Source organism: Carcharodon carcharias, chromosome 3 (genome assembly GCF_017639515.1).
Source record: "Carcharodon carcharias isolate sCarCar2 chromosome 3, sCarCar2.pri, whole genome shotgun sequence".
NCBI lineage: Eukaryota > Metazoa > Chordata > Chondrichthyes > Lamniformes > Lamnidae > Carcharodon > Carcharodon carcharias.
In genome coordinates this window covers 231,065,432-231,088,956 of record NC_054469.1, presented here as the reverse complement: position 1 = coordinate 231,088,956, position 23,525 = coordinate 231,065,432, and the positions used below count along the sequence as shown (strand labels likewise).

General features: G+C 42.7%; 1 protein-coding gene across 1 annotated transcript in view; it reads right to left on the bottom strand.

Moving 5' to 3' along the window:
* Nucleotides 1–23,525, bottom strand: part of eci2 (enoyl-CoA delta isomerase 2) — a 154,973-nt gene that overhangs the window by 20,736 nt on the left and 110,712 nt on the right. The window contains exon 5 of the mRNA XM_041185124.1: nt 11,580–11,649. Coding sequence (XP_041041058.1) covers nt 11,580–11,649 — 70 coding nt within the window. The remainder of the gene's footprint in view (nt 1–11,579; nt 11,650–23,525) is intronic.

Below are 23,525 nucleotides of genomic sequence, written 5' to 3'. Positions count from 1 at the left end.
GATACCGTGAGAGTTGAATCTTCAAGGTGTAATAGTGAGGTACAGGATGACTTTGAATAGTCTGACACCTAATACATTATAGGCTTATGTTCAGAAGCTATGGACTATTAAATCAGGACTTATCTGATGATGTATACACAGCTTCACTATTTCAGGCTGGGACACTCGAGTTAGGGGAAGAGGGTTGTAAAAGATAATTCTTGCAGCTTGCAATTCAGGATTTAATTTGTGACTTCATCCTGATACAAATCAAAGAATAATAAATGAAGTATTTGATGGAGTTCTTAGAGAGTTAAGTGTTGAGAAAATGAATATTAACGAAAAGATGAGGTCCTGTAAGCAGGGACCAGAGGAGCATCTGGGAACATGTGCCTGATGGTCATGTGGGTACAATGGTTAATTGCAGGGCAGCGTTAGGCTACGCCATCAGTAGTGCAACTCTATGGGTTAGAATTGAGGAGAGAATTGTGGATGAGAATTTGGGATATTGTAAAAGGCAGTATCCAGCTTAAAGGAGCGATAGTTAAAAAGCCTATCTCTATTGTGGAAGAACTGAGAGAAGTTCCAGTATTTTCAGGTAAACCTCGGTCATTGTGCTATAGCTGCAGAAGATGACAGGTAGCAAGGGCGTGTAGAGGGGTTAAGTGGGCAAGAATGGAGATCTCGCACAAGGGTAGACCACGTCTGAGACCTCCTCTCTATGCTTCACAGTCAGTGTCCAGGGATGAAGGCAAGAGCACTGAAGGAAAACTGAATCAATTGGTTTGGGAATTTTGAGAAACTGGCAGCTGTCACGGCTACGCAGACCCAGACACAAGCGGGTGAAGGCTTTCCACTGCATGCAGTTACCACATAGTCATCGACAGATTGGAAGCAGCAAGCAGCAGGGTTAGAAGCAAGCCTTGGTTATTTAGAAATGAGGTTCCAACGTGATGTAAATGGGCGACCGGAGCTTTTGGCCTAATTATGGGAGCCGGGTGGGGGGGTGTCAAGTTCAGTCTAGTGTTGGACAGAGCTGTGTGCACCAGCAAGCATGGAGACAGCTCTTAGCTTGAACCCTTACTATATATATGTACATAGTTCTTATAGTTAAAAAATACACACAGTTAACTGACTTAAGACTACAAACACTTAATTAAGACCTACTGAATGGTATCCAACAGCCTACAACATGCTGGCAGCTAATGGAAAAATCCAAAACCTCACAAAGTGCAGAGAAAAATAAAATCCTGCAAGACTAAATAAAAATTTGAAACATTCTGACCTGAAGAAAAGCTTGAGAAGCAGACACACAGAGGAAAATTGCCAGGGAAAAGCTCCAAAGAAAGGCTTGGAAGCTGAAGGCAGATGTTTAAAATTCCTCACTGCAGCAGAAGGCTCCATGGGATTTCTTGGAAGCCCAGCTTCAATTCCCAGAGTGCAGAGTCAGCAGACCTAGCAGGGGTGTGCTAAAATTTTTACCAATTCTAGGATAAAGCAAGTAATAAGAAATTTTAAAATAGGTCAGTGGTCAGAAATTGCCATTTAAAAACATCAGAAAAAAGATTCCTGATCCGGCACCTGAACACTCTGTCCGTGCTCACTCCAAAAAAGACAAAATAATTAATTAATTTGAAAGAATTGCAACAAAGAAATCTGCCTAAAAGACCAGCAAAGGCCTGAATTTGATACTTTCGCAAACTTTAAGCATAGCACTGAGATGGAGAAGTCTACAGCTAGTTGATTTAAGCAGCCGTTATTTAAAATCTTTTCAAGCAAAGCGCCCACAGGTGAGGTCAATGCCCTGCAATTTCTGTCCAATGATTTCAATATAACAGAAGTGGACACTTTGTAAAACTGTGCAAGGCCAAAACATCTAAATGCACAAAAGACCCAAAGATGGTTCATGAGGCCGAGACTGCACACCAAGAGGACACACAGCTATGCTTCTTGAGTGAGGTCAAAGATCCAGGATTTTCATATTGGAATGTGGACATGTCAGTTAACGGTAGTCTCACAAACTTTAAATTGGACATGGAAGCCAGTGTTACGAACAAAGAATCATGGCTGAGACAGTTCTGGCTTCCAACAACAGACATACCACTCCGTGGGTCCAAGGGAAGTCTGACTTCCAGTCATAGGCATGTTGGAAAACAGATCTTTGACCTGATGTACGTCACCTGTAACCAGCTTTTCTCTCTCTTCAGGAGAGATGCCTGTGTAGCCCCAAATCTCTTCAAAATGGCAAAAAATGTCAAGAAACCACTGTCATAAATTATACAGAACTACAAGTTCCCAAGAACTCAAATGAGAAAAAGGATCCTGACTAGGACTTCAGCTCTGAACTGTCCCCTTTCTTTGCAGAGCAAGTTTGTCTATTTTCATTATGGGTTCCGGAAAGTCCTCATTGGTCAGACCAGCCAACCACTCAGATGGTTACCATGACACCTCCCATGGATGATAGACAAGACAGCAACCAAGGACCAGAAGAACCCCAACCTCTGGCTTTGACAGCTGTTGCTGTGATCAACTCTGCGACCGCTGAGCAAACACTGCAATCCCTAGCCAGCGTGACAGTGCCACAGATGATGCTGGAACCAAGCAGCAGCCGTTCATTGCCAATGGCACACCATACAGTCAAATGCAAAGGTGAGCTTTCTAAAGAACCACATCCTCATCAGAGGAATGGCTATCTTCTGTCACAGAGGACATCACGACAAGGAAAGAAGAAAATAATGACATGGAGACGAGCACAATAGGTCTGAACTTCGGCAGAGTGGCAATCAGAGTTGGATCGCCACTCCGCTCCTAGTTTCCTACGGGTGGCCAGTAGGCCATGGGAGATGGTCAGTGGGTGGGTGGCGGTTGGGTGGTCAGTGGGGAGGGTGAGGGTCAGAGTGGAGGTGGTTAGGTGCTCAGGGGGGTCCTATTGGGTGGTCGGGGGAGGTTGTTGGTGGTGGAGACAGTCCTGTAGGAGAGGCAGTACTATAGTTACCCATTAGTTTTTCTGGGTAACTATTACTGTAAGACAGTCAGAACCATCCAAAGTTTGCTATTTAAATCGTACTTTTTGATTGATTCTGATTGCAGGGCAATTGCCCAATGGAAGTCTGAACTTCCTGGGCAATCTTTACCTAGGAGCTTCTGGTGGGATGGGGGGGTAGTACCCCAGCGCATCTTTGGGGTACCCCCAATTACAACTCTTGGATGTTACAGGCCAAAGTTTGTCCATCCCGCAAGAAACGGGATGGAACAACAACCACCTATCACCACAATTTCCAAATTCACAAAGAGCAGTTCAATACCAAGGAATGGAAAAAAAGGATGAAAAGTTACCCAAATGCCAGAGCAACCTCCAACCAACAGAGTCTATCTGCAATGACAAAGCCTATCACTCCTCCGGCAGTAGTGCAAATGAGATATGGAAGGGTTATAAGGCCTCCAAACTGCATGAAGATATTAACTCAGAGACTTGAAGAGGGGAGGTGGGGTAGTAATAATGAGGTAAATACATAGGGTAAACTAGAATAACTTGAAATACATTGGATAAAGCCTTGTGGGAGGCATAGTATAAGGGTCATAATATATGGGGTTAGAACATATAGAGTTAACGTGGGACTGATCATAGAGTGATCTAAGAGAACACATGACCTACACTTAGGACTCAGTCTAGTGTTGGACAGAGCTGTGTGCACCAGCATACATGGAAGCAGTTCCTAGCTTGAACCCTTTACTGTGTATATGTACATAGCTCTTTTAGGTAAGAAATACATACAGTTAACCTATTTAAGGCTACGAAGGCTTCATTAAGACCTACCAAACGGTATCCAATGTCCTACAACTGTCAGATTAAATTAAATGGGTCTAATGGAGAAGAAGCTAGTATGTATAAAGGAAATGCCTTGACCCTTAATGTACAAGGGATCTCATTAACTGTTGAATTGCCAGTACTTATGAACACTGTTCATGGAAAAGGGATACTGGACAGTGGTATCAAGCTATTGTTGATTATAAGCAAGGCAGCATTTGGGTAGGTACGGGAACTAGTGAACTAGTTGAGACTTCTGATGGTCTTTGCAATTAGAGAGGCTTTAGCATATGAAGTTCCTTGCCATTTACATAACTAAGTCCAAGAGATAATTAGAGAGCATTCATTAGTTTTTGCTAGGAGTAAGCATGATTACAGGAAATTGTAGGGTGAAGAAATAACTAACAGACCTTGTCATTCTTTTCTCAAATAGTACTCGATTCCCAGGAAAAGCATTCCTTTTTTCAAAGAGATAATAGAGTCTCTTTTTAAGCAGGGCATGTTAAGACAGGGAAATTTCATGACCAATTCACCCATTATGACCAGTAAGAAAGGCAGACAATTCTATGAGACTGATGGTCGACCAACAGGGGTTAAATAAGGTAACACCAAAAAGCACATCCATTGTTAGTAAAGCGCCCACATTGCTTTCTGATTTGCCAGTAAGAGCTAAAATATTTGCAATACAATTGCAACACTGAAATCTTGTGTACTAGAACTAGCCACTCCTTTAGCCAAGCTGTTTAGAGTACAGCTATGAAACTGGATTCAGCCAGAGTTAAGTGCAATAATGAGTCTTCAGGCAAATACCAGAATAATCTAGCATTTGACCTGGTGCTTGACAACAGCTGGACGAAATAGTGCTACCTGAGGTCAGTGTTTCTCTGAACCACTCATTTGTCAGCACTATATCATGTGTGTACGGAAGTGGAGCCGTGTTCAACCCATGTTTAAATCTCAATCCTTTAAATTACTTACTCTCAGAACCAATTCCCTAGCAACCATGGATGTCCATTTCAAATGGGTAACACTGAAAATTTGCATGCATAAACGACAAGAAGTATTGTGGAGGATGGGCATGCACCTACACATATTTAACTGAAGCATCTATCTGTTTCCAACACTACTGGTCCCACCCTCCATGAATCATACTAAGGCACAAAGAGCTGGAAATCAAGTTGGATAAAACTCTGCTTATTTTTCACGACTAGCTGCCAGATCATATATCTTTGCTGTGATGACTCTATGGAACAGACTGGTTTCGTCAAGAAACAGTTAAAGTTTATTACAGATACATTTTTAGTGCTTGCACGCTCGACCAGATCTCTCATTGGAAAAGCCCCACCCCATAGACTGCCTGCGCTAAGAGTTCATCAGCGGCAGCCCCCACAGTACATCACATGACCTGTGACAGGCAGGAGGGAGTGACTATACATCCAGTTACCACATTTCCTCCCCCTTTAGATTTTTTTACAATTACCTTTTACAGAAAAACATTTAAACAATCCAATCAACATATATACAATTTCAGGTGATTATAAATCAAGTCTCTGAGCTGCTCTTCTTACACAGCTAGAGCGGCGTAGCTCTACCACTGGAGGTTCCTGAACAGGATCGACAGGATCTGGAGCTGCACTTTGAGACACATCATTGGAACTTGGCAGTTCAGGATTTAGCAACTCTTGTGAAACATTTGGAATGTCTGTTCTAGGTCAATCACACACCTCAGAAGTTGAAGGTTCAACGTTAATCACAGGTCAATCAGTTAATTGTTGGAATGTCTTTCTGGCACGGATGTGATCCACGTGCTTACGGCTGATTCTATCTCTCACTTGTACTTGTGGACCAGTCTCTGAAACAATGGCTCCCAGAGCCCAGACAATCCTTCCAGAACATATTCTGTCATGTTGGGAGGGACAGTGCTTTCAATTGCTTTGGGGGACTTTGTCAGTTAGGCATTCCTCTTTTTCCATAGTGTCTATCGTGTTCTGCTAGACGTTGACGTCTCAAAAATTGAACATTTTTTTCCACTTTTTTCACAATTTCATCTATTTCATTTTTCAATGACTCAATGGTACTCCGTATGTTTGAGACATTTAGTGCTTTTTATTCTAGCTCCGTGAGCTTGAGTGTCGAATTTACATTTTCAATCTTATTTCTGTCTTTTCTTTCTGTCTGCAGCAGGGCTTGTCCTTGTTCTTCACTTTGGTTTCACAGTTGGCCAGGTCTTCTGTGAATTCTTAGCTTGCTTTAGTTGTGCTACTCATGGCTTCATTATCCACTCGCATCTTGGAAAGTTCAATGATTTTTCCTTTCAAGGCCTCTTTTGTTTCAACCAGCAGCTTCTTCAGTCTCTTTCTTGTATCTTTTAGCCTCCTCCTGGACTAATAAACATTGCTGAGTCTTCTCCGTCAACTGTTTCTTCAGTTTGTTCAAAATGGCATTAAATTCATCTTGCTTCTCTGCATAATTTTCCAGACCTGAGAGATCCTTGTAGCATGTGAAGATCCTTCCATTTTCCTAACTCACCCCGTGAACCCATGTCATATTACTTTAGAAGTTCTGGGATTCCATCTGATTTTAAGTGCAATATCTCAGGCTAGTTGAGTTCGGTCTTCTGTATCCAATCCTGACCTAAAAGATTGGGTCCCTCTCCTTTCACTATTATTTCAGGCAGTTGGACTGTCTGTCACTTGTAAGAGACTGGAACAGTGGTGATGCCCTTTACTTGAATAGATTCTCCTGTATAAGTTCTTAATTTAGCGGTCGTCAGCTCCAAGTTTATAGGCGGTCTTCCCTCATTAAGATGCCTGAAAGTGTGCTCTCCTACCACCATAGTTGAGGTACCAGTAGCCGGTTCCATTGTCAGTGGTTCTCATTCACTTGTACTGTCACCATAATAGGCTCAATCTTATACATTATGACTGCTGTGAAGGAGTAAATGTCAGGAGCAGCAGATTCAGCCTTTGCTGTACCCTTTATTTCTATCATGTTTGTTTGCTGTTTTGAAGACTGCTTCAGCTTTGTCTGGCATTGCCTAACCATGTGACCCTTCCTATAACAGTAATGGCCTTCTGCCTTTTTGTATCTATAGTATCTGCTCTGTGGTCACCTCCACATCTATCGCAATTTTGTCTTGAAACTGATGATGAAATGTTTCCATTAGGCTTCTTAATATTTTTTAAGAGTGGCCACTGAATTGCGATTTAATGCTGCAGGTCTGGGATTTGCGCCATGCTCGATGGCAGTTTCCTACCCAACATGAAGTACGGCGTTATTATCCATGCGTTGCCAAGCCTGTGAATTCCTTATAGCACTTTCCATGGTGAGGGGGATTTCTAGGGTGCTCTTAAAATCGATATTGACCTCGGTGAGCAATCGGCACTGAATGGGGTCGTCCTTGACTCCACATACCAATCGATCCCGCAGCATATCGTTTAAAATGTCTCTGAAGTCGCAGTATTCCATTAACTGCTTGAGGTTCACTACATAGGTTGCGATGGACTCTCCCGGGGCCCGAACTCTTGAATTGAATTTAAAGTGCTGCATTATCACGGATGGCTTCAACTGGAAGTGTGTTTTCACTAGGTCCACTAATTCGCTTATATGACTGAATTATGCGTGCTCGGGGCAGTCAAATTACGAATCAGTTTATATGTTTTACTGCTGCATACACTTAAAAGGATCGCTTTCCGTTTTTCTTCGGTGGTTATTTCATTTGCTACGAAGTAAAATCCGAGGCACTCAACACACAGGCCCCAATCTTCAATATTAGCATTATATGGATCGATTCTTCCAAACAGCGGCATGACTAGTGAGTAGTATTTAAAAAAATTCAAGTTACTCACAGTAACAGGACGAAGTGCAGAGTTAAAGTTGATCTTACCCTCGTTGCCAAATGTGATGACTCTATGAAGCAGACTGGTTTCATCAAGAAACAGTTAAACTTTATTGCAGAGACATTTTTAGTGCTTGCACGCCTGACCAGGTCTCTCATCGGAAAAGCCCCATTCCACGGATTGCCTGTGCTAGGAGCTCACTGGGTGGAGCCCCCACAATATATCACATGACCTGTGTTTGGCAGGAATGATTGACTATACATCTAGTCACCACATTTACAATAGGCTGTTGATAGCAGAAAATCAAGGCCATAGTCTCAGAGAACCGACAACAGTATGCATTACAATTCAATTAATCAACAATGTAAACAATTAAGGACAATGGCACTTATTAGTTGCAACACCCCCCCCCCCCCCCTCCATCCCACCTCAGGGGTCTCTGACAGACTTTTGTGTAGGCTTGAGTGCAACTAACTATCCATTCTACATGCAACCGAATTAACTCTCATAGACTCTACGGCGAGGCTATAAAAAAAGAGATATACAAGATTTGAACAGATCTAATATTGAGCTTTGATTTTGATTGAGCTGCAACAGACAGAGACACGATGCAAATCCCGTAGATATGAACACCTATGTCTATGTCATCAAAACATGACCACAACCAGTGAGGATTAATTTAACTATTAAGAAAAGTCTATTACTTAAAAAAATGATGCAAAGGAACTGCAGAGGAAGATGAGTTTTACTTGCTTAATTCTTTCATGAACTGGTTCAAAAATACTGTGTTATCAAACCGACTTCATCAACAGGCTATATTTTTTTGTCTGTAAAAAAACTCTGCAAATAAACTAGTTTGGCAATTCAGTGTGTGCAAAGGCGTCTGGTATGACATACTAATCATCCTTTGAGCTGATGTGGGTGTGTAGTAGAAATCCTACACATAAAATCGAAGACAATAAAAGAGTTGATTTTTTTTACTCGAAGCACAGTATTCAGATTATTTTAACACTATCATAGTTTCACTCAGAGTGCGAGTTTGCCTATAGGTTCGGACTTCTGCATTATGCATGAGAAAAGGATCTGGTATGAATCAAGTCGCTTTTTTTGTTGTCAGCAAGGTTGGGATATTAATTCTGCATGAAAACAGGCTTAAATTAAACTAGCATGCACACAAATTGGTATTTAAAAACCTATACAGGTGTTGAAAAAATACATACGAGAGAGCTAGAATTAGCTTGATTGACTGCAGAGCAAAACAAGATGAGGAATGTGCATACTAATTATAAATGCATAAATTGGAGGTTGATAAGGAACACCTATACAGTCTTCAGGTTGATGAAAAAGAAATACTTGTACAGGTTTGTGCCACAATAACATGAATATAAACAAAAAAAAGCATCAACAATATGCACTTGAACTGGTGGAAAAAGACTTATTGATAGGGGTCTGGAAAATAATGTTGAATGTAATCATTTTGCTAAATATACTCCTTAACAAATTTAAAGAATGGGACAATTAGATTATTAAAGGCTTTTAAATTATTAGCATTAGTCATTGCTGAGACAAAGGACTTTGGAACAAGAAGCGGTGTCATCAAACGTTGTTAAAGCACTCACTATACTTTCATCCAATTGAGTGGAATAAAGTGGAGTAAAATTTGTATTACTGTAAAGGTAATGGATGCTGGAAGAAAACAAGTAAAAATTCAAAATAGTGCAGAAAGTTTTTGTATAATGAACTAGTCATAAAGCTTCAGGTATTTGGATATTGACCTCGGTACACTACGTCCAGGTCTCAGGCACAGTGATTCTTGAGTCAATAACTGTTCTTGTTATAGCCAATGTGCTGTTGTGTTAACTGGAGCCAAATTCCTACAATAGATTGTGCACAAGTCGAGGGCTGGATTTGTGTCCTAGTCACACATTTGTGGTAACTATGCCAAATAAAAACACTTTGATCCACCTGTACATCCCTGAGACCAATGGCTAGTCCAGTAGAAAGCTTAAAGGCACACTGACTCTCCTGCTATGTGCATTACTGAGAATGCCCAAGGACTGGGATGATTGCTATACTTATTGCAAATAGGGATGAGCAATAAATGCTGGCCTAGCCAGCGATGCCCACATCCCATGAATGAATTTAAAAAAAAGAAAAAGGCTGCCAGGTGCAGAGACAGGTTGGGTGCAAGGCCTGCCTCTGTCTTCTGGCACTGCGTTTAAATAAATAAAAAATAACAATAAAACAAAAAACATCATTTCAGCCCTCATCCCTCCACACACTCCCTTTGCCCTATCCATGCCAACCTATGCCCACCTTCCCCATGCCAACTCATGTCCCTCTACCCATCCCACAGTGCCCCATACCCCTATGCCAAATTAATTCCCCATTACCCACCTGCACTGCCCTATACCTCCTATGCCAATTTAGTGCCAACTCATGCCTACCCATGTCTCCACCCATCACTCTTACCCCCTCCATGCCAATTCACCTAGTATCCTTGGGCAGTTTCTTGACAGCTTTGACACTTCCTGGACAGCTTTGACAGCCTGACAGTTCCAATAAGTTTATGCATAAAAAATGCTTAATTGTGTTCAATTCTAACAATCCCAAAGGGTACCTTACCTCTCCCAAAGGTGTCCTGGGACTCTATCCTAAGGGGTACCTTCCCTCCACAAAAGGGTACCCTGGCTATCCATAAGAATCCACCAGGCTCAGAACCCCCTCTTACCCGTTCTAATCTGCACGCTCTAGATTCCACACTCCTGTTCTTCCAAAATCCCACTAGAATGGAGGCATCTGGTGATTTAAATGGCCAGCTGCCTCTACGAATTATGTATGTGTGAACACCGGCCCGACTCCAGTCCTGTCCCTGCGAAGATGGGAAGTGCCTGGTTCGGGGGCAAGACTTAGAATTTTTGGCCCTTTCCGTAATTTTCGCCACGACAGAGAGCCTCTCCATTGTGGTGAAAATCTGGACTTCGGGCTGTTATTTTTACTTGCAGAAGCTGAGGACTGGTTCCACGGGAGCCAGTTCTCTTCTAGCATTTTGTCATCTTCATGTGCAACAGTGTTTGCAGACAATAGATGTACTTAAGGGGAAGCTAGGTAAGTACATGAGGTTGAAGGGAACAGAGGATATGTTGATGGGAGACTCGTGTGGAGCGGCATAGACCTGTTAGGTCAAATGGCCCATTTTCTGTGCTGTACAATTCTGTGTGGATAAACAAAATGAGTTTGCTCCTGCCCTCACCTAAAATCTACACATAAGAAACTTCCAGCAAAGCCACTGGCTGGAATTGAATGTTGGAAACTTCTGTTGGCCTGAGTTCCTGAGACTGGCTGCAGAACTCCTAAGGTTACCACAGCTGTGATTAACAAACTCAGCACAAAGCACAATTCAAATCTGAGAAAGAAATAATGAAAAAACTTATACCAATATAGCAACTTTCAAGGTTCAGAACATTATTAATCTAAAAAAAATTAGTAAATGTCACATAAACAAACCTAGCAGCCAATTTATGCAAATCAAGTTACCACAAAGAGCTATGAGCTAAGTGACTAGATAATCTGTTCTGAGGGATTAATGTTGGCCAGAACACTGGAAGAACTTTCCTGTTCTTTAAATAGTATGACAGCAGGCAGGTTTAATCAGTCATCAAAAAGACAGCACCTTTTGATATGGTAAAACTCTCTCCGCACTGCACTGAAGTGTCAGCCTACGTAACGTGTTCAAATACTGGAATGGGGCTTGAATCCATTCACTTCCACTTCACCGAGGAGTAAGTCAAACTAACCTGTATAAAGTACATTTGTTGTTTATTTATTGTTGGCAAGAGTGAAGGTGTGGCTACACTCTGTGATTCAGGATGGTACCAAATCTTCAAATACATGTGACCTTAATGGTGTGGGGGAAAATATTTAGAAGCAACTGAAATGGAAGTACTGTATACCTGTCATTACGGTCAGTGTAGAATCATCCTTTGCAGCTTGTTCAAGTGCTTTCATAATTTCCTCATACATCTGGATGAAAGAAAAATTGATATTAAATGGCACTTAGCAAATAGAAATAAATTAATGTGCCAATTTAGGTAAGAAATCAAACATGAGGTGTAAATCCTTCCAGGTAACATTACAATCTATTTTGATGGCTACTTAGGATAAACCAACTACTTTGTATTGATATAGTACCTTCAATGTAGTAAAACACCCCAAAGCACTTCACAGGAGTGTTATCAAAATTTGACACCAAACCACATGAGGAGATATTAGGGAAGATGACTAGAAGTTGTATCAAAAAGGTAAGATTAAAGGAGTGTCTTAATGGTGGAGAGGTTTAGGTAGGGAATTTCAGAATTTAGGACCATGGGAGCTGAAATCTTGTCTAATAATTGTGCAGTGATCATAACTGGTCATCAGTAAAAATGCATTCTCTCGTTGAACATCAGGAGTAACCCTGCTTACCAAAAGGATCATACAGCCTTCAAAATGCATGCATGTAATTACAAATTTTACAGCTTTCATGCAACTCTGACAATGTAAACAAAAAGTCATACAGGAGAATACATAATTTAGTTATGGCAGAAAAGACTCGAGGGGCTGAATGACCCACTCTTGTTCTTATTCCTTTATTTAACAATTTTTATGGTCTCTTTTATTATGTAACTACAACTGAGCCCTTTTGGGGAGAGGGTAGTGCTGTATGTTAGCACTTTCTCTTCTGAGATTCTCACACTGGAATCATACACTAATGGAACAAAGGTAAATTTTGAGATCAGCAGGATCTTGCAGCACAGGTGCCCAACCTCTCATGGTTGCTTTTCTGTTTGGTAAATATTGGGACGACTGAAGCCATTGTTTTTGGTCCTCATCACAAACTATGCTCCATAGCAACCGATTCCATCCCTCTCAAAGGTTACTGTGAGGCTTAATATGACCTTGGTGCCATATTTGACTGACATGAGCTTATATCTGTGCCATCAGTAAGACCATCACTTCTGGAACATTGACAGGCTCCGCTCCTGCCTTAGCTCATCTGTACTAAAACCCTCATGCATGACATTATTACCTCATGACTTGACAATTCTAATGCACTCCTGGCTGATTTCCCATGTTCTACCCTCCGTAAACTCAAAACTCTTTGTTCCACGTCCTGACCCGCATTAAATCTCGTTCTCACATCACCCCTGTGCTTGCTGACCCATATTGGCTCCTGGTTAATCAGCACCTCAACCTGGTTTTCAAATCCCTCCATGGCCATACCCCTCCCTATCTCCCTGATCTCCTCCAACCCTACAACATTCCTCCAACCCCACAATATTCCCACAGCAACCCTTCAATTCTGGGCTCCTGAGCAGCCCCAATTTTAAATGCTACACTATTGGTGGCCAGGCCTTCAGCTGACAAGGCCCTAGCTCTGGAATTCCCTACCTAAACCTTTCTGCCTCATTACCCTACTTTCCTCTTTTAAGACACACCTTAAAATTTACCCATTTGAGCAAGCTTTTTGGCCATTTGCCCTGATATCTCTTTTGTGTGACTCAGTGTTATATTTTGTTTTTTTTAAACACTCCTGTAAAGTGCCTTGGGATGCTTTTTACATTAAATAAAGGCTCAATATAAATACAAGTTATTTGCTCCCAAATCACCCAACAAGGCCACGCTAACAACACAATTTCCTGCCATCAGTGAATAAGACACACCCCTAAACTGAATAAATTCAGGAAAATCTTGCAACATCCTTGGCTGAGAAAGGCAAAGTCTGGCAAGGCACTGGCCCTTAAAGAGCCAAGAAAGGGAGAGCTGTGGTCTTGGTTAAAAATGGACTAATGTTTTATATTTGCACAATAGAGATAAAAGAATCTTACAGATCAGATGTAGAATGTTCGGCACATCATGCCTGTCTTGGCTCTTTCAAGGGAGCTATTCAATTGGTCCCACTCCCTAGAACCCTGCAAATTTCCCCTTTTTAAACATATAACCAATTCCCTTTTAACTAACCTTTAAGCCAATGTATTCTAGGCTATAAAAACTCAATGCAAAATATAAGTTCACCTTATCTACTCTTTGGGTCTTCTGGAAAAATATGTTGAATCAGTGTCCTTTAGTTACTGACCAATCTGCCTAAGGATACAGTTTTCACTATTTGTATTGTCAAATTTTGAACACTTATTAAATTACCCCTTAACTTTCTCTAATTCCAACTTTTCTAACTCTCCTCAGATAATTGAAGTTTCTCATCCCTTGCAAAAAATCTCCTCTGCAACCTCCCCAAGGCCTTTACATCTTTCTTAAAGTGTACTGCCCAGAATTAGGCATACTCCTGTAGCTGAGACGCAACAAGTGATTTATATGTAATATGTGATGTATATGGTACAGGAGGTGCACCAAAGGAGGGTGGTGTGCTTTAAGGCAACCACACAGTTGAAAAAAAGTCACCACGTTTATTTGATCCAATATAGGCCAGATGTGCTACCAAATCAAACGGCTGAATATCTGCCATTTCTAAAGTAGGTGGTCAAAGCCACTGTCAAATGAATCATCAGTTATTTTATGAAACAAAATTACGTTTTAGAGTATTACTTAGGTGCATCTCCAATGTTCAGCATCATGGATCACTTCTGTATGTAAGCCTTCCTTCCCTATGAGCCAAAGGAAGACCGGACATACACACAATCTGATAATCTTGACAGTACAGGGTTGGAAAAAAAAATCCTATACTTTACTTGGCTTATTGGATATGTCACAAATCCTCTTGCAATTGTGGTTTTAAAAATTCATTTATGGGATGCGTGCATTGCTGGCTAGGCCAGCATTTATTGGCCATCCCTAATTGCCCTTAAGAAGGTGGTGGTGAGCTGCCTTCTATCACGTTACAGTCCAGTGTAGGTACATCCACATTGCTGTTAGGTAGGGAGTTCCAGGATTTTGACCCAGTGACAGTGAAGGAATGGTGATATATTTCCAAGTCAGGCTGGTGAGGGACTTGGAGGGGAACTTCCAGGTGGTGGTGTTCCCATGTGATTGCTGCCTTGTCCTTCTAGATGGTAGTGGTTGTGGGTTTGGAAGGTGCTATCTAAGGAGCCTTGATGAGTTTCTGCAGTGGCATCTTGTGCACACTGCTGCCACTGTGCGTCGGTGGTAGTGGGAGCGAATGTTTGTAGATGGGGTGCTAACCAAGCAGCCTGCTTTTCCCTGGATGGTGTCAAGCTTCTTGAGTGTTTTTGGAGCTGCACTCATCCAGGGAAGTGCAGAGTATTCCATCACACTCCGGACTTGTGCCTTGTAGATAGTGGACAGGCTTTGGGGAGTCAGGAGGGACGTTACTTGCTGCAAGATTCCTAGCCTCTGACCTGCTCTTGTAGCCAAAGTTTTTATATGCCTTGTCCAGTTCAGTTTCTGTTCAATGGTAACCCCCAGTATGTTCGTAGTGGGGGACTCAGCAATGGTAATGCCATTGAATGTCAAAGGGCGATGGTTAGATTCTCTTTTGTTGGAGATGGTCATTGCCTGGCACTTGTGTGGCACAAATGTTACTTGCCACTTGTCAGCTCTGGCCTGGATAATGTCCAGGTCTTGCTACATTTGGACGTGGACTGCTTCAGTATCTGAGGAGTCGCGAATTGTGAACATTTGTGCAATCATCACCTTATTACAGGAGGAAGGTCATTGATGAAGCTGTTGAAGACATTTGGGCCTAGGACGTTACCCTGAAGAACTCCTGCAGTGATTACCTGCAACTGAGATGGTTGACCTCCAACAACGACAACTATCTTCCTTTATGCTAGGCATGACTCCGACCAGCGGAGAGTGTTCCCCCTGATTCCCACTGACTCCAGTTTTACTAGGGCTCCTTGATGCCATACTCGGTCTAATGCTGCCTTTCAAGGGTGGTCACTCTCACCTCACTTCTGGAGTTCAATCTTTTGTTGATGCTTGAACCAAGGCTGTAATAAGGTCAGGAGCTGAGTGGCCCTGACGGAAGCCAAACTGAGCTTCAGTGAGGTTATTGCTAGGCAAATGCCCCATTGACAGCACTGTTGATGACCCCTTCCATCACTTTATTAATGATCAAGAGTAGACTGAAAGGATGGTATTTGGCCGGGTTGGATTCGTCCTGCTTTTTGTGGACAGGACATACCTGGGCAATTGTCCACATTGCCAGATGGATGCCAGTGTTGTCATGGTACTGGAGCAGCTTGGCTATGGGCGTGGCTAGTTTTGTAGCACAAGTCTTCAGTACTATTGCCAGAGTATTGACAGGGTCCATAGCCTTTGCAGTATCCAGTGCCCTCAGCCATTTCTTGATGTCACGTGGAGTGAAATGAATTGGCTAAAGACTGGCATCTGTGATGCTGGGGACCTCCAGAGGAGGCCGAGATGGATCATCCACTTGGCCCTTCTGGCTGAAGATTGTAGCGAACACTTCAGCCTTATCTTTTGCACTGAGGTGCTGGGCTCCTCCATCATTGGGGATGGGGATATTTGTGGAGTCTCCTCCTCCAGTGAGTTGTTTAATTGTCCAACACCATTCATGACTGGATGTGGCAGGACTGCAGAGCTTAGATCTGATCCGCTGGTTGTGCAATCGCTTAGCTCTGTCTATCACTTGCTGCTTATGCTGTTTGGCATGCAAGTTGTCCTGTGTTGCAGCTTCACCAGGTTGATACCTTAGTTTTAGGTATGCCTGGAGCTGCTCCTGGCATGCCTGCCTGCACTCTTCATTGAACCAGGCTTGATCCGCTGGCTTGGTGGTAATGGTATAGTGGGGGTATGCCGTGCCATGAGGTTAACAGATTTTGGTTATGTACAACTCTGTTGCTGCTGATGGCTCATAGCGCCTCACGGTTGCCCAGTCTTGAGTTGCTAGGCCTGTTCAAAATCTATTCCATTTAGCATGGCGGTAGTGCCACACGATGAAGGGTATCTTCAATGTGATGACAGGACTTTGTCTCCAAAAGGACTGTATGGTGGTCATTCCTACCGATACTGTCATGGACAGATGCACCTGCGGCAGGCAGGTTGGTGAGGATGAGGTTAAATATGTTTTTCCATCTTGTTTGTTCCCTCACCACCTGCTGCAGACCCAGTCTAGCATCTATCCTTTAGGACTCGGCCAGTTTAGTCTGTAGTGATGCTGCCGAGCCACTTTTGGTGATGGATATTGAAGTCCCTCACCCAGAGGCCATTCTGTGACCTAGCCACTCTCAGTGCTTCCTCCAAATGACATTCAACATTCAGGAGTACTGATTCTTCAGCTGAGGGATGGCATGCAGTAATCAGCAGGAGGTTTCTTTGCCCTTGTTTGACCTGATGCCAAGAGACTTCATGGGATCCGGCGTCGATGTTGAGGACTCCCAGGGCAATTCCCTCCCTTCTGTAGAATCACGAATCTTTACAATGCAGAAGGGGGCCATTCGGCCCATTGAGTCCACACTGGCTCTCTGAAAGAGCATTCTATCCAGTCCCACAACTCTGCCTTATCCCCATAACCTTGCACATTCTTTCTTTTCCGATAACAGTCCAATTCCCTTTTGAATACCTCAATTGAACCTGCCTCCGCCATCCTCTCAGGAAGTTCGTTCCAGACTCCAGCCACACAATGGGTGAAAAATTTTTTCCTCACATCACTTTTGCACTTCTCGGGGAAATCTGTCTGTTTTTTATCCAAGCGAGTTGTATGGGGAGCCAGTTAGCTCATTTGGCTAGACAGCTAGCTTGTGGATCAGATTAATGCCAACAGCACAGGGCTCAATCCCCATTTGGCTGAGGTGGATTCTGGGCCTGCTTTCACCCTGCCCATGGTAAAAAAAATCAAGGTGCTTTGCCATGGTTCAGCGAATAATCACCAAGGACCTGCCTTCGAGCAGAGAGCTCGAGAAGAAGATGAGTTGTTTTTCTGGGAACCAAAATATTTGGTGAAGCTATTATAGCAAGCAAGTGGCTCTGAAAAAGAATCAAACTGGTGAGATGTTGAGTTCATCACTATGCCGCCACCTCTGGTGGGTCTGTCCTGCCAGTTGGATAGGACATACCCAGACAATATATGTAAGGTATGATTCTGAGAGTATGACTATGTCAGGCTATTGTTTGACTAGTTTGTGAGACAGCTCTCCTAATTTTGGCACTTGTTCCCAGATGTTAGTAAAGAGGACTTTGCAGGGTCGACAGGGCTGCTGAGCCAATGTAAGTCAATGAGCACGAAAGTGATGGGTGAATGGGTCTTGGTGCGAGTTAGCGTACAGTCAGTGGAGCTTTGGATGAACTCAACTTTACGCAGAGTGAAGGATGGGAGACCAGTATTGGATTTTGTGCAGTCACGCATAACTAGATAAGGACATAAAAATTAGCAATTCCAAAGGCCATGTTATAATTTAACATGACCAAATCTGAAAAAAAAGTTACACTTAAACTGGAACTAAATTCTCTGAACCTGGTGGAATCAAGCTTGGACATCAGTTCTGGATTCCAACTTGAAGGAAAGTAAGCACTGAACCACAATTCCTACTTCCTGTGTTAAGAAAATTGTCTTCAGGTGGCATTAAAAATGGGTCAAAATCATTCCAGCCCTACCCATATATCTTTAGTTTGTACTAATCATTAAAGTCTCATCACACACCTATTTCACTGAAGAACCAGACACTCATTATTCGCCTACACTTTTTTGCTCTAATAGTAAGCCCAGGAACTCAACAATTTAGAGAACAGAAATACAAATTATCAGTATGCCAGTGACATATTAAAAGTATTTACAACACAGACAGACCATTTGGCTCAAGAGATCCATGTTAGTGTTTATGCTACACAAACTCTTCATCTAAGCCCATAAACGTATATTGTATCTTTCTGTTCTCCATGTGCTTATCTAGCGTTGTCTTTAATGAAACATGATTAATCTCACTCTCTCACTCCCCAACACTGTCCAAACAGCATTTGGTTGGCTCTTGGGATACAAACCCATCTACTCAAATGTATGTATCCCTTGCCCATGACCCTCACACTAAAGATACCTACCCTTTCACATTACCTGCAATGGAGTTTGAATATTTAGAAATAGCAGTAATTTCCAAATTCTCAATCTTACACTAAAGGTCCCCTCCTCACCACTCTCTCCCAAGCAAATAGTTCAGTATGAACAGGTGGAATAATTTGTCTATTTCACTACTAGGGCAGCAAAGCACAATGAAGGTAAATATACCTTTCACCTTCATTATACAATCACCACACGCATTCCAACACAGTAATTCAGGGATCTTAACATGTCGGTTTCCAAATTCCCCATGGCAACTCAGAGCTCCTGAATACAGCCCAAGTGGCTGCAACTTTCCAAAACTGAGGGATAATTCAGCCTTCCAAAATTTCATGGGACAATGTAGCTTGACAGAATCATTATCGGAACATTGTAGGAATGCTCCTCCCAAGCTCCCAACAGCTGCCGATCGAATGCAGAAAACCCCATAGTACCACAATATCCCAACCTAAATGGGAGGTTTGAGGAGAAGTTAAGGCAGCAATTTCACATGGTACAGGCCATTCCTTTGAGAGTTGGCCAACAAATTCCAGAATCTTTAACATGCCCTTCAACTCCAACCTCCCCAGTACTTCACTGCATTCCAAACAAAGAAAACAGGCTCCCAGGACAATGCCTTTGTAGGTTGAAACCTCACAGGTATGCTGAACTGTCTCAAAGTCATCAGATTCCCATATCTAGGATATTTGTTATTAGCCCTGCATTTCTGATGAATAGTGGGAGAGCGTAGCATAGGTAGGCAGAAAATTTACCTCCACTGTGTACAAAATAAGAGCCATTAATCTGGGCCCTTTTGATAAACTACATAAGATGGATTTGCAGGCTACCCTTCTACCTTCATTCTAGTCATACAGATGAATGCTGTGTTAAATTGAATTTGATCTAATTCATTTATCACTGGGCACTTCTTTAAAACAAAATAAAACATCAGAAAGAATTAGTTTATTTTCTATTAACGTGATTACATTGTATGTTCAACAAATTATCAGGTAAGCTCAGTTCTCTGGTCAATATATAGTATTACTTAAAATCTTAGTCCATTGTTTAAATAGGTATGTTAAGAAACAGTATTGCAAAGATTAGATTCTACCCATTTATTTTGCTTATCTAGCAGAAACACAGACATAAGGGGATTATTCTTGTCCATCTTCCAAGCAAGCAACTTTAGAAATCTGTTTTTCATGTTTATATTTTCACTGTGTGCAAATAGTGAGTCTGGTGGAATTTATATTGTTTAAGATGCGTACCCAGGTGTTAAATTCACCTCAACTTAATATCTGCAAAGTTTAAAAAAAGGGTCTTTGATTTCATACTTCCTGCCAGTGGGTTTGAAGGTGGAGGGGTGGGCACATAAAATCAAGCAGGTGGCCTGCCCGCAGCCTACCTGCCCACTCCTGACCTGTCTGCAATTTTCTAGGTGTGCGTGAGGTGTTGGGTGGCCTGCCCACCCTTGGCCCTTATTTTACCTGCAGTAGGACCCATGCCAAGCAGGAAGACAAGAATTTTAGCTGCTGGGCTGGTGTCAGATAGGAGGGGGACACTTCTCCTGGGCAAACCGGAGGCACCCCCTCCAATTCTTTATCCCCTCCCCCAGCCTCCTGAACCCAGCCCCCCAATCGACCGCCTCACCCCCGTTCACTCCCCTTGCTGCGATACCCAATTGCAGACTTGCCTGTCAGTCGGGCTGCTCAGCATTGGGGACCGATGGCACTGCAGGGGCTACAGAGCTGCTGGCCATCCAATTGGCTGGCAGCTCTCTAAGGCGGGACTTCCTCCTGAGAAACTGGTGGAATTCTCACCTTAAAGTAACTAACGTTAAATTGTTGTGGGACGGCCAAGGGATCAGTGGCGGGCTTCCCCCTGCAATTTTTTAGCGAGGGGCGTGGTTGGAGACCCATAAAACGAAGCCCAGTATTTTTCCAGTTTGTGCCTGTCCAAAGTATGCAGGAATGATTTGTCCCGTAAAAACATGTCTATTAGTATAAGTGTCATTCATAGGAGGGCAAAAATGCTATTATCTGATCAATAATAATTGGTGGCTTTATCTCTTAAGTAATATTTGAAAGTCAATATGCAACAGATGGGAAATCTATCAATGAGAAATCAATTTTAAAACAACTACTAATGGACAAGAACTGCTATGAAATTCCTCAAAGTATTTTTCAGTGGTTTGAGTCGGCATCTTGATTTGTTTGTAAGCCTGGGCTTAAAAATAAAATTCCTGAAATGAATGCACAAAAATAATCTTTCAAAAGCGGCCACAAAACCTACCTCTTTGAATGTAGCTTCCGCTGTTTCCTAATTATTCTTTTTGCTTGTTTTAAAGTTCCTCGAGACACAATGCGATATAAATTCAAATTATTTCAACACTTGAAAGTGGCATTCTGATTAGCTCTAATAATTATTCGTTATGCTGATTGTATCAAATTTCAACAAGTGAAAAGCCTACCTACCTACCTATTGAACCAATAAGCAGAAGGGAAATACTACCAATCACAAAACAACACATAAAAAACCAACCAGATCAGCAAATGCAACAAATCATACGGCTGGATTTTATGCTCCCCTGCCGGTGGGTCTGAAGGCAGTGAGGCTTGTTAAATCCAGCAAGTGGCCTTCCCACTGCCTACCCATTCGCCCCTGACCTGTCTAAAATTTTACAGCGGGCGAGTAGGCGTTGGACAGTCCACCTGCCTGTGGGCCTATTGAGGACCTAAGGGATTCATCCTCCCGCTGGTAGTTATCCATGACGAGGAGAGGAAAATGCCATGCAGGAGGCTCGGGAGCTCTGGCTATGTGGGCTGGTGTCAGGCAGAGGGGTGGTGGGAACCTCCTTTGTGGGCCACATGGGCCTATTGGAGACCCCCTCCCAAAGATCATCCCCCTTTTCTTAACCCTCCCCTGGGCTCTTGAACCTGGCCCTGCACCTGCCCCAATGATTTCAAATCATTTGCTGAGTTAAAAAAAGCTGATGATCATTTCCCCCTTGGTTTCTCTTGCCAATTATCTTAACCCTCTTCCGCTTGTTACTCCTGCTAATAGAAACAATTTCTCCTTATTGACTTGATCAAAACCCCTCAATTTTGAACACCTCGTTTAAATCTCACCTTAACCTTCTTTCTTCTGGGAAAAAAATCCCAGTTTCTCAGATAACTGAATTCTGATAAATCTTCTCTGTACCCTCCTCAAGGCCATGACATTCTTTCTAAAGTATGGTGCCCCTAATTGGGCACAATAAAAGGAACTGTAGCATAGTGATAATGTTACTGGACTAGTAATCCAGAGGCCCATCCAAATGCTCCAATAACACAGGTTCAAATTTAATTAACACAGGGAATAAAAAGCTATGCTGTGATTTTCCGGTCCCAAGTCAATGGATGTTTTGCTGGGTTGCCAAGTTTCCTGTCCTGCCCACACTGGGTCCCACCACAGGCGGGACTGGAAAATCCTGGCCCTAGTCTCAGTAATGATAACCTTGAAACTACCCTTCTGGTTTGCTAATGTCTTTTAGGGGAAAAAAATTTCCATCCTTAACTGGTCTGGCCTACATGTGACTCCAGACACAAAGCACTGTGGGTGACTCTGAAATCCACCTCAATGAGGTGTGCATAAGAGCATGTTAGCACTAACACCAGGCATACCTAAAAATGAGATGTCAACCTGTTGAAGCTACAACATAGGACTACAAGTATGCTAAACAACAGAAACAGTATGCAATAGGCAGAGCAAAGTGATCCTACAGCGAATGGATGAGCTTTGCAGTCTTGCTGAATCCAGTCATGAGCAGTGGTGGACAATTAAGCAACTAACTGGAGAAGGGGGATCCATCCCACCCTCAATGGCGGGAGAGCCCAGAATGCCAGTGCAAAATATAAGATTGACTCATTTGCAACCATCTTTAGCCAGAAGTACCAAGTGGATGATCCACCTTGGTCTCCTCTCGAGGCTCCTGGCATCAGAGATGCCAAACTTCAGCCAAATCAATTCACTTTACATGATATCAAGAAATGGCAGGAGGTACTGGATACAGCAAAGGTTATGGGCCCTGACAATATCCTGGCTGTAGTACTAAGATCTTGTGCTCCAGAACTAGCTGCATACCTAGCCAAGTTATTCCAATCCAGCTACAACACTGGCATCTTCCCGACAACATAGAAAATTGTCCAGGTCTGTCCTGTCCACAAAAATACAGGAAAAATCCAATCAGGCCAATTATCACCCAACAGTCTACTTTCAATCATCAGCAAAGCGATGTCATTGAACCACTATCAAGTGGTGCATATTCAGCAATATCCTACTGCTAACTGATGCTCAGACTGATCTTCGCCTGAGACATTCAGCTCCTGAATGCATTACAACCTTGTCCAAATATTGGCACAGCAGCTGAACTCCAGAGGTGAGGTGAGGTTGACAGCCCTCGACAACAAGACAGCATTTGACAGAGTGTGGCATAAGCACGTAACAGATGAAGGAGACCAAACAGCCCCTGGAGCCTGCTCTGCCATTCAATATAATCATGGCTGATACTATGCCTCATCTCTGCTTTCCTGCCAGCTCCCCATATCCCTTGATTCCCTGAGAGACTAAAGGTCTGCCCATCTCAGCCTTAAATATACTCAACGGTGGAGCATCAACAACCCTATGGGGTAGGAAATTCCATAAATTCACAATTTTTGATCAAATAAGTTTCTCCTTATCTCAGTTCTAAATGACCCCTTATACTAAGGCTGTCCTCTCCATGTTCTAAATTCTTCAGCCATGGAAATCAGCCTCAGTGTCAAGCCTCTTCTGAATCTTGTATGTTTCAACGAGATTACCTCTTGTTCTTCTAAACTCCAGATAGTATAGGTTCAATTTACTCATCTCTCAG